Source organism: Trachinotus anak, unplaced genomic scaffold (assembly GCF_046630095.1).
Source record: "Trachinotus anak isolate AG129_WGS33_773 ecotype Australia unplaced genomic scaffold, CSIRO_AGI_Tana_v1 ptg000004l, whole genome shotgun sequence".
In the NCBI taxonomy this organism is placed as follows: Eukaryota; Metazoa; Chordata; class Actinopteri; order Carangiformes; family Carangidae; genus Trachinotus; species Trachinotus anak.
In genome coordinates, this window is record NW_027273855.1 from 672,443 (window position 1) to 684,656 (window position 12,214).

At 42.4% G+C, this 12,214-nt stretch overlaps 1 protein-coding gene across 6 annotated transcripts in view; it reads right to left on the minus strand.

The window, feature by feature from the left end:
* Positions 1-301: 301 nt before the first annotated feature.
* LOC139619980 (uncharacterized) overlaps positions 302-12,214 on the minus strand; it is a 30,032-nt gene continuing 18,119 nt past the window's right edge. Inside the window, exons 2-10 of one of the 6 annotated variants that reach the window (XM_071475072.1) lie at positions 11,715-11,786; positions 3,296-3,346; positions 3,123-3,176; positions 2,806-2,868; positions 2,649-2,708; positions 2,325-2,387; positions 1,698-1,912; positions 1,044-1,203; positions 302-717 (exon numbers count right to left, since the gene is read on the minus strand). In XM_071475072.1, coding sequence (XP_071331173.1) covers positions 599-717; positions 1,044-1,203; positions 1,698-1,912; positions 2,325-2,387; positions 2,649-2,708; positions 2,806-2,868; positions 3,123-3,176; positions 3,296-3,346; positions 11,715-11,751 — 822 coding nt within the window. In that variant the 5' untranslated portion in view covers positions 11,752-11,786 and the 3' untranslated portion in view covers positions 302-598. Of the gene's footprint in view, positions 718-1,043; positions 1,204-1,697; positions 1,913-2,324; positions 2,388-2,648; positions 2,709-2,805; positions 2,869-3,122; positions 3,177-3,295; positions 3,436-3,462; positions 4,576-11,714; positions 11,787-12,214 lie in introns of those variants that run through there. The other 5 variants (XM_071475073.1, XM_071475075.1, XM_071475074.1 and 2 more) reach the window with 5 other exon arrangements.

A 12,214-nucleotide genomic window follows, 5' to 3' on the forward strand; every position in this document is an offset into this window, starting at 1 on the left:
AACATATGTCAGTTATTAGAATTAGTGAGCTTGATTTCACTGGTAGACAAGTTTGGAGCAACCCCTACAGAACTAACAACAACCAAAAAAGTAAAGTGATTGTTTTTGGCTTGAATGAGGCATATTAAAAACATACAGATGAAGGTTGAAATGTGCTGAAATGGGCCTTTAAGTATGATTTACCGAAGTGGTTCTCAACCTTTGCGACTACATTTGGGGTGCTGAACATCAGGTTGAGAACTGCTGCTTTACTGCATTCTCGATGAACGAAAAGAAGAGACCATTCTATTTATTACTATTTATCTAGTACTTTAATTTGAAAGTCATTTTTGCTGCCTCAACAAACAGCTACAAATATTGGGCTCCCATTTCTCAACAAGAAATGTTTAGAAATGTTCCAAATTTACCAAACAAAAAACAGTTCTAAAGCAATAGTCCAGTGCCTAAATGAAAACTGACATGAATAGGCCAAATATCTTTCAAGGTAACAGTTTTTATAGTCCCTCTTTTTGTTACTATACTTCCACTGCAGCTCAACAGGTAATTCTTAGGAACTATAGGACCCAGTTCAACATGAACAAAACAGATAGGAAAACAACTAATCCTTTTCTTTCCTTGGTACTCCGCCACTCCTCTCTGGTGCATAACGTAGCCACTTCTTCACAGTCTCGCTGTATTGGAATTCCAGCAACTTGCAGTCAAATTGACGAACAGCCGCTAAAAAAGAAAAAAAAAAAAAAAGAGACTTGTTATAAAGGTGTGTGTATATCTATCTATCCAGAGAGAGAGAGAGAGAGCGAGAGAGAGAGGCAGTGTAGTTTTTACTGTACTAGATTTTCACTCGGCCTTAAGAATGGATGCATCTCCCTCACCATGGAATGACTCATTTATCTATGTAGATTGTGTTTCATTTCATGGTGAGGAAAATGCATCCAATCTTGTTTAATTGTGATAATCAAATTTAAAATACACATAAATTAACTTCAATATTTGCCAAATCCATTGCAAAGTAGTAAATCTAGTCTTTTGAGATGCAGGCTCACCAAACATGCAGTCCTGCATTAGCGTGTCTTTGAAGGCCCTCTTCTGTCCCTTTCCTGCCCAGTTGAAGATGCTGGCTAGACTGTTTGTCATGGTAGAGGATAGCATTCGCCGGATCATCATGTCCGAGTTGGTCCCTCCGACTAATGCCAGGCGGGTAATCTGAACAGATAATGCAGAAAATGGTTAGTGTGCTGAAGTGTAAAGTGTACCATGTCAAATGGACAAGGTATCAGCTCATTTTTTAATTACAACTTTAATGAATTAAGACCATTTTTATTATCTAAATAAAAAATAAGACCATTACGGTGTCAAAACCAAACAACAAACAGTGCCATCAAACAAATTGGCAATCATTGGCTAAAAAAAATAGACAATTACTAAATAACAAAGAAATATTATCCCACATAGTTCTGAGCTTGTAGATCGGCCATTTTCACAATATTTCTCTGCCAAACACACAAGCAAGTGAGAAACAAATTTAATCCCTCCACTCCTACAATTACAGACATTATAAGCTCTTTGATTTCAAACAATAAATTTAAGGTCTTTCTAACTTTTTAAAGATCCACAGGATACCTACAAAAAAAATGCCTGCAGAAAAGATTGAAGCCTCGACAGATTATGAGAAAACGCTTAGTGTAAAAATTGTTCACCATCTTTCGACGGATTGTTTCCTCCTTAAGTGCAGCTTCAGCCTCATCAAACTGCTCTTCGTTGGTGAGCGGCAGCACGATGGGGAACCTCTCTTCTCTCTGTGAGTCAGGTCCAGCCCCATGAATATTCAAGGTGGATCTAATGTCCCGTGACATTTGCTTCACCTCCATGAGTAGCTCTGTAAGCATTGTGGTGTTTTTATTGGCAGCAATATCTGAAATAAAAACAGTTGATTTTACATTAAATTTCAAGGGTAGATTCTCAATTTTCAATCATTTAGAATTACACTAAGCAACTCACTGATAACTGTTTGCACCCCTTACTTCTAGTAACCATGAAGTGCTTAAATTTTAGGCCTAAACACCATGACAAATTACAAGAAAAAAACATGACAAACATGGGAAAGTCACAAGAGATTGGTTTCTCAATTCAGAGGGCATCAATAAGGTTTATTTTATTTTATTTATCCTTTATTTAATCAGGGGAGTCCCGTTGAGATTGGCATCTCTTTTACAAGGGAGCCTTGGTCAAGAAGGCAGCAAACAAAAGTTACAACATCATAAAACATAAACACAACAGTACATAGATAATGAAGGGTAAGAGGTTGATCAGAAAATCATACTTGCCTTTCAACACTTGGCTAGACTCCCCTCTGTGGAATCTTCGACGTGGCGTTTCTGGAGCTGAACCTTTAAAATACCAACAACATAGCATCAGCATTTACTTCACATTAGGTCATTGTGTATTTTATGAATGCTACATGTGCAATTGCATTGCAGTTGGACAGGGGTTAAAAAAGATAGCAAGCACCCCATTATTTTATGTCCACTCCTTTGAGACACACATTTTCTGATATTGGGAAATGGGGAACAGGAACACTTTGACATGACTATTAGTAGCCGACTTGTAACAAGTGTACTCAGTTCCAATGGGAATATAGGTATCTTTACCTAGGCTAGGTGACCTGAACTCAGCTGATCTGGAGCCATGTGCGTAGCTGACACTGAAATCTAAAAGAAAGGACACACATCATTAATTGTGGAAATGAAAATGAATTGGAGAATTTTGCACAAAAACAAACAAACATTTAAGTTGAGTAATACATACCATTCCTTTCTTGCTGTGATGGCAAGCGAGTGTGATAGGGGCTTGAGTTATACATTGGCATTCCTAGAGAAATACAGACAGAATCAACAAAGTAAGGCCACCATAAACAGGTTCTAGCAAAACAGTGAGACACTGAATAAGCTATATGCACTTGACACTCCCACCCATCTAATTAACATTTCCAGTCAGTGCAAGGTCTCCAGTAAGGCAGGACCAGTAATCTCCCATAGAGGCACCACTGCCTCCTAATGAAACAGACTGGAGAAAATCTGAGTAGCTGAGAGAATCACATACAAGTAGCCTATTAGTCTACTTACCATCATTACAAATGTCCGTGGACTCTAACTCTGCCAAATAGCTTCCACAAAAGCCTAAAATGAGAGAACACAAAATATGAACTATGAATGCTGTAACTTGGACAAAGCACATTTACATAGGAAACAAGCTTTAATGTCCATCTCAACGTAGTAGTGTGATGTGGTTCACTTACTATTATTAGCCTGGGGAAATGAGAGTTCCTTTGCATAGCTACCTGCAGAGGCTAAAAGAAGGGAACACAAGACATGAATGGTGGATGCTGTAACTTTTGAACACATACCTCATGGTATGCTTGTATGTACTGACACAGGAACTAAATGCTTTCAAATTAAAGCTTACATGCAAAATCTCTACCATTTTAATAAGTAATGACATACCACTGCTTGCATCTGCGGGGCACTGGCTGGATTCCGGCACCGTATTAACAAATAAGTGGAATTATACATGAAATGTACAGTAGGTGTAGCAGCAGAATCCAAAAAATGCACTAACGTTAAAAATATATCAGCCTTCAAGTGCAACGCAAATATGACTACATTGATGAAAAAACAAAATAGACATTGACTCAACTGTTATCAGTTATGCTCTAAGTTTAAAAATAAAAAGCAGAGAGAAGAAGGCAATCCCAGTTAAGCCCCTTTCTCACCGCGCGCTGCAGCCACCGCGGGGGAGAGCGCAGACAGCGCATGCGTCGTGGCGCGAGTTGCTGAGCGACGGACGGTACAGGAAGTGTTCCTGCGTGATACTTTCCCCACTGGTTTGTCCAAAAAGCTCGGGACAGATTGGGACACGGCATTGATTATCATCTCCTCCATTTTCCTGCTTTCACTCAAGCCGGCCATATCGCCACTACCTCTCCTACTGGACGCGCTGCGCCCAGATTAAACATTTTTCACTTAGGGCGCAGCGCGCAATGGCGGCAGGCGCCCGCCTCGCGCGCCGCTCAGCCCGACGCGGGGCGGTGCGCTCTCGCGCCGCGGTAGCACGCACACAATGAATGGGTTTGCCGCCTGCGCTTTGCGCGCTCGGTGTGACGGGCCCTTTACTATAGTGCTTGCATTAAAGCGGCATAAACCCGGTGAAGGAGGGGGGAGGGGGATAAATAAGTGAGCTCCCTCATTAAAAACGCGTTTTCTACACCTTATTTTGTAGATACAAGCCTGATATTCACAGAGGAGCCGTCTGCTCTGACACGAACCCTCAGCTGAGCTTCTGCACAGGAACACGCGAACACACACCAGCGTTAGTTCGCTAACATGCTACAACCTCAACAACAAGCTGCAACCTCACGGTCATAATTCACAAAGTTAACAATAGCCACATGATGACATGCTGGAATCTCCAGGGAAAATACACCATGTTCTCATGAGGACTGACCAGTTTGTCTTCTTTTCGTCACTCAGGTAACGTTAATAAACGCCGCCAGTCGCCTTCAGCCGTGAACCTGTTTGACCTGAAGTCTCAGGTGAGAGCAGGTCTCGCGAGCTGCCCGCGCCTACCACAGACCACAGCATACCACCCATTGAAACCATGTCTATCTAATGTTGACATTTCAACACTGAAAAACCAGCATCTACACAATGCTGATTCAACAACATGTTTTCAAATGTTGAAATGGTAGATGTAATTAAACATTGAATCAACACAGATTTGTCAACCTCAACCAAAAATAACCAATTTGACCAAAATTCAATGTTGAATCACGGTATTTTGCTATCTGGGGAGCTAAGCTTTGCTTCAAATATCTATTGATTTTGAGCTTCTGTCAGACAAACACAGCACTGACACATGAGCAGAGAGGATATGACGTCATTGACAGACGACCAATGAGACGGAGCGTTACCATGATTAAAATCACAGATTTCTCTGGTGATGATGATAAATCACAGCCAGTAATGGTTTACAGGTGCATGAGGCAGATAAATGAGTGATAATATGGGAGCTGCAGGTATTAAACTGCAGTCTCACATAAACTGGCATCACAGTCTTTGGGGGTTGAACCAGTTTACTTGGACACGTCCGGCTGATGTTTCCTGCTGTGTCAGTAATGAATGAACAGTGTATTTTCATTTTCACATGCATGACAAATCTGCACAGAGAGAGACTGACACACAGAGAAATGATCACAGCTGACATCTCGAGAATATCTCCCATGACACCACAGCCGCGCCACACACACACACACACACACACACAAATGTACACAGGCACACTTCATACATTATGGACAGAGCCCATCCTCCTCAGCTGTTTTCCCTGAGCCAACACCAATCTAGCCGGTGCGTGACTGCAGCAGTGAGATATTGTGTTACTATGCAAGTGCTGGTGTGTGAGAATGAGCATGGGATGGCAGGATTTAGCCCCATAAGCTTCACAGAGTTGCGGGTATCTATGGCAAGCAGCTTCCCCGAACCTAAGCCCCTCTTCCTGGGTAATATACGGATGCCACACCTGTCCCCACTGACATATGCCATATCACTTTCCCTGGCTCACATACACACTCAGAGAGTGCAGCGTACGTGTGTGTGTGTGTGTGTGTGTGTGTGTGTGTGTAAGCCAGACTGTATAACATTGTTCACAAGTACATATGTAAATGTGTAACATTTACATATGTACTTGTGAACACTTTTTGCCATGTGGTCTGCTCTTGACATGTCAGCACAGGCACTGAAAGTAAATGCGTCTCTGTGCAATTTAGTGTCTGAAGAGAAAGAAGACAAAGTCTACATGTGCAGCTTGGCATCAGGTAAAACTGTGGCTGCAGTCGAAAAGTCAAAATAATCTCCTCTCCTCACCACCTTCCCTCCACCTCGATGGAAAACGTCATGAGGTCAAAAATATATAATAATAATAATAATAATAAATAAATAAATAAAATAAAATAAAAACGTATAGAGTTTCCTGAACTGGGTGCTCTTCACATTTTTATACATTTGTTAAAGGTGCTATATGTAAGTTTTTGCCATCACTACATAGCTAACGTTAGCTTTAACAGCTGTTTACTTACCAGTCTTGTTTTCATTCCTGTACTGAAAAGCAGCCTCCTGTGGTGAAAAGCAATCGCAATTTTCAATCACTTCTTCTATTGAAGTTACCATGCTAACCAGCTAGCACCATCCAGCCAAACAATGGCTGAAGCTCATGGCCACATCATCATCATCAAGAAACCACGCCAAGAGAGAAAACGTACAAATAGCACCTTTAAGAAGAGAAAATTCATATTGTAATTCATTACACAACGGGAGGGGATTTAGTGAAACAACATTTATTTATACAATGTATTTTCATGATGATGATATTGTTAAAGAAATTCAGTATGGCTACTCTTCAACATGGTGAACTGGATTTAAAGAGAAGAAATCTGTGTTCGTGGATTTGGAGCTCAGACAATCAGACAAAGATTTCCATCAGTTTTAAAAAGTGTCACAAACGTAAAACAGACACAACCAAGGAAAACCTTGTCTGTAAAAGGAGTCAATCACCTTTTTTAGGTTAACCTGTGTTTAAAACACCTGCTAATGTTGACGTAAAAGGGTTTTAGAGGCTGAATAATCTCCAGAGGAGCAGTGTCACTGTCCTCCACCGGGTTTTCACCGACACTAAACAAACCCACGTTGCTTGACGTGCATGAGTCTGGAGAGTGTGGCTGATTGATGCTGTAGAGTCATGTGAGTTAAATAACAACAGTAATTAACCACGATAATTAACCATGGTTATAGTGATAATTAAATTTATACATTTTAAGGTAATTCTAACCATCTGGTATTTTTACTGTGATTTAGTGTGAAACTGTCACAACATCCAGTAAAATCTGGAGAAACCCCACTTCAGTCTCCTCTTGCTCTCCCTCATCACACAACAGCTGGCCTCAGTTCAGTTCCTCTGCACATGTTGTTCTGAATCTAGAGGAGAAAACTGACAAATGTTCCTGTACCTTCCTCCCTAAATACTACAAGTTACCCACACTGAGCTCTGAGCTGCTGCAGCGTCGCTCAAACCCCTGCCCACAGTGCAAAGTCTGACTATAGCAACTAAAGTTAAGGTTGTCTCTTTCAAGCTCAAGGCCCTGTGCTCTCTGAAGTCAGAGACCAGGGAGGCTCTTGTCTTCTCTAAAGGGCAACGCTTTAATTTTTATTTTCACTGGGTGATGAGCACTCTCCCTCTCTCTCTCCCTACAAAGGAAAGACTCGTGTTTTGTAGCTTAGATGCAACAGAATGATTGTGAAAAGCAGAGAAGGAACCACCAGCTCTGAACAGTGAGCAAACATCACAGAACATCAGTGGAGGGACTGAGCCTCTCACACAGCATCAGTTTCATGTTAGATTACAGAAACACATTAAAAAGACTGAGTCGTCTGAGTGGTAACACTCATTTGCACATCACTCCACACGTCTCACATCTAGTGCTAACGGCTGCTGATCAGAGGTCAGCACTCCCAGCCCCCACCACGAGCCTTCGCCCATCGCTGATGCTACGTTAGGACAATTCAGGTTTATTATTTTCAAAGACTAAGACATAGGAACATGGTGAAGTTGCCAGAAAGAACTGGAGAGAGCAGAAAATAAAAACACCAGCAGTCTCCAGTTTCTCTAAACCACTTCACAGAGCATGTGTGAAATGTTACTAACAATCCCTCACTGTGTTCACCGTCTACAGCAAGAGCAGCGGGTAAAATCTGAGGCAGGGAGAGGGTCAATAAACTGTGTGGGATGTTTACAACAGACATAATTTCACTGTTCGCCTTCGTTGTCTCTTTCAAATAAATCTGACTAACTTGGATGTTTGTTTCCAACCTGTCTGCTCATGTTTCTTCTCGGCTCAGACGTCGCTCTGTTCTCAGCTCTGAGAGAAATGTTATGACTGATGGACAAAGACAATGAGACGATAAACCAGAGCTGTTCAACAAAAATTCAAAGAGGTCAAAGTGCAGCACTTCTTCAGGTTGGAATGGGTTATATTATAATAAATTATATATTATAATAATAATAATATATAATAAAATTAGAAAATAAGTATATATGATAATAATGTTATAATAATTATTATATAATAATTATCAATATAATAATAACTATATGTTCTCTAATTATTTCAAGCAGAAAAACAGCTGTAATAAGTAACAACTACATAAAAATGGATTTTAAAAAAAATCATCAAATGTATTTCACTGAATGACTTGAGTCACAGTGATTGGCTGAGTAGCGTCATGTGACCAGTGTCATAAAGGCTGTAAAAGCTGCGCCTGTTAGAATAAAAATGCTCTGTCAAAATGTAATAACTCTGGGGGCGACCCGATGGCGGAGTGGTTGGGGCGCGTATCACATAAGCTGATGCTCTCAGCAGGCAAGTGCTGGTTCAACTCCCGACCGCCCTGACTCTTTCCTGCGTGTCATTCCCCCTCTCTGCCCCTTTCCTGACACTCTCTACAGTCCTGTCAAATAAAGGCAAAAAATGCCCCCCAAAAAACATCTTTAAAATGTAATAACTAATTAATCTATAGGTTATACAGAGCCAGTCAAAAGTCTGGGAAAGTGTGTGACTGTATGTCTGGGTCCAGATCCGGACCATGGTCCACCTACTACTGACCACCAGTCACCCACAAGTGACCCCTGCTGGTCAGCGAGTAAATGAGTTAAAATATCATTTGTAGTAATTTGTTAAAACATCATGTTTTAAATTGAGTGTCTCTCAAACTGTCTGTGAGTAAACACAGAGACCAGCAGAGAGCAGTGCACATGTGTTGTTTTTAGGACTGAATCTACTCAAATGTAATTTTAAATATTATCACTTGAATTGGTCGTTTTAGTCGTTAGGCTCACAGCTGTTTTAGGACACTGTCTACTCATGTGGCTCCACCAGTTTACACTTTGTTTATGTTCTATGATTCATGTCAAAAATGATCAGTGTGGGGTTAGGAAGGACACAAAGAAGAAGCTAACTGTTAGCCTGCCCTGGGGCAGGCAGTTATCAGCCTGTTAACTATCAAACCTGCACAACCGAGAAGGTGATGGAGCAGAGTCTTCAGACCTTCATCAAAAGAAAATCAAATTCAACCTCCGCCACAACAGGAAGTGTTAAGTGTTAAGTTTCACTAGTGATATCATCACCACCCCTGGGACTCCTGTTGTATTCATGTGTGTGATCATTTAGATGTTACATGAATAGCCCCACCTGCAGAGTGTGAGGTTTCACCTGTGTCCCAGGTGACAGACTGGCCACAGTAAAACTGAAGCAGCAGGAGTCAGGTGGTCCACTTTTATCTTAATGTCTAAACCAATGAAACCAGGATTATCGTCATATGTGCACAGATAGGACTGAACAGTGTTATGCTGCCGGCCACTGAATAATGAGCCTGTTTTACATTGATGTCACTCAACTGTGTTGTTGTCCTACTGATGAAGACGTTGCCTCATCCTTTATCCACAGAGGGTTGAAGGACGAGGCAAGGTCCTCAGTGTTAATAAAGACCCTGTTCAGTATTCTTTACATTAATAATACACAGCGCTGGAGTCGAAACACACACACAGACAGATGTAAATGTGCAGTAGAACACACACACACACACACACACACACACACACACACACGGAAAACATTGAACGCTCAGTTTGATTCCCACTGTGCTGGCTCATGTATCGTCAGACTGGAGCTGAAAATGTCGTTTCCATGGTAGAAAAAAAACAATGACACAGCATCCTCCCCACCTACCACTGTGTCGCCCAGTCTGCTGAGTCTGCTGCGTCTCATTCACTGATCAACATCAACAGGTGTCCAAACAACCAATAAGGTTTTGATAAATAAGCTGCACTTATATACATCAATAAGACAAAACATTATGATCGTTCATGGACGATATGGATCCAGTAACAATGTCACATGTCGAGGTCTGGGATATAGAGAGCTGCAGGAACGAGTCCTTAAACCTGGAGGTTAGTTATCATTTACACCTCCTGCTCCCTGGTCCTGAAGGTTGATGTCTGAAATCAGGTCTGTGTTTAACAGCAGCTCAGGACATTTTCAGGTTTGATTCTCTGACTTCAGATCCGTCAGTAAATCCCTCAGTCCTGATTCTTGAAGCTTCTCCGGCTGTTAAAAAGGCCGGTTGCTAACAAGAGTCTAAATGAGACGACAGAGGTTGTCGGGGACGTTAAACGTCATCAGTCCAACATGAAACCGACCTCCTCACCAGTCCACCTTTACAGCCTCACTGTGTTTCCACAGACTGTCACTAACTCTGTCAGAGGAAAGGCTTCTGTAGAAGAGCTCAGAGCTGAATCAGACTACAGGCTGAAGGTTAGTGGTGGTGACGGTGAAGTCATGTGACCGTGGTGTCGTTGGTTTATAAGAACACTGACATCAGTTACAACCCGGAGGAGCAGAGTCTCACACATCAGAGGAAACGCATCAATAGAAAATATGGAAGATTTTACGACAACAATAAAACAATGAAAAAGTCTCATTTATTTGACTCAAAAATGTCAAATAACATAGACTTTTAAGGTCCACCCAAACCTGCCCCCACTGTGAATAGCCAAAGGAAACAGTTACCCAAAAGTCGCACCATGCCACACCACGCCACACCGCCCACTTCACTGAGTGGTGTGGAGGGAAACGGTCAGCACAGGAGAGAGAGAAGAAGACAAAAGGTGGAGCTGAGCTCGTGGGAAGGAGAAAACACTAGGAGGAGGTTGCTGCTCAATCACTGACACGTTCACAACAGAGCTGTGCTGATGGACAACCATCAGAGCGATTCCAAACGCTTCGCTGATGTCGAGGTGATATTTGACCTGTTTTCCCATTAATGTATTAACTTATTATCATTATTTGTAGTTTTAAATGAATATGAACACACACACACACACACACACACACACACACACACACACACACACACACACACACACAGCAACCAGATGATTGTCACTGCAGACGGAACATGGACACGCTTGCTCTCATCAACGTATGATAAACCCCTCCCACCACACACACACACACACACACACACACACACACACACACACACACACACACACACACACACACACACACACACACACACACACACACACACACACACACACACACACACACCTACAGCTCCCGGTGATCATATCAGCTGCTGGCTTGTTGACATGGTGACAACAGGACGATCAGACTCTGGATAAAATCGCACAACTCTCGCTCACGAGCTCAGTTAGTGTCAGGTGCACATCATCATTTTTCATGTGCTTCATCAGCTTGTGTTAATAATCAGCACCTGATCATGTAGGTGAGGAAATAATGGACACGACACAGAACATTTAGTTCCATGTAAACTCAGTCTGCTTGAGGACAGAGCGGCTGCAGAGACAGAGAGTGGGATTGTTGTTGGACAGTTCTGTCTGTTATTCCAGCTCGCTCTGTTGAAATGTCCCCCCCTCCCAGGTCCAGCTGGAGCGGAGCATATATCCACAGTATGTGATTACACTGTCCTTCTCTACCTTTAACTGTGTGCGCTGACTTCATTTTTGTTGGATGTGAGACGTGGCTCTCAGGGGGACCGAGGAATGCCGGCTGAAAAGACGGATATTATGCTGAAAGGAAACAGTACCTGGTCTCACGCTCCTGCCCTCCAGAGCCACTTCCATCGGGTTCGCCGCTCAATCGAGACCCCATGCTTCGCCTGAAAAGCAAAGAGGTGTGAGAAAGTGGGTTTGAGAGAGAGGGGAGTGATGCTGTGCGTGGAGGGGGGCAGTATTTTCAGAAAGACGATGAATTTATACCATCAAACCTGTCGGGACACAAATGTTTGAAGGATTTAAGTGTCAGGATGCTTCAGACAAAGTGTGTGAAGATTATTGAGCAGAGATGGGGTGGGGGGGGCGTGAATGTCCCGGGACACTGAGCGTGATCACAAACACCAGTATTGACAACGCTCTGCAGCAGGTGTTGTGTGTTTTCCATTGTGAACCCAGCAGTGTTGTATAACTGGCTCTATCATCACCATCCAGCATCGACTCTCTCATCTTCTGTCTCTGGACTCTGGACATTCCCACTGCACCACCACACTCAGCTACAGGGTGGAGGTGTCTGACAGTGTGGCAGAAAGGA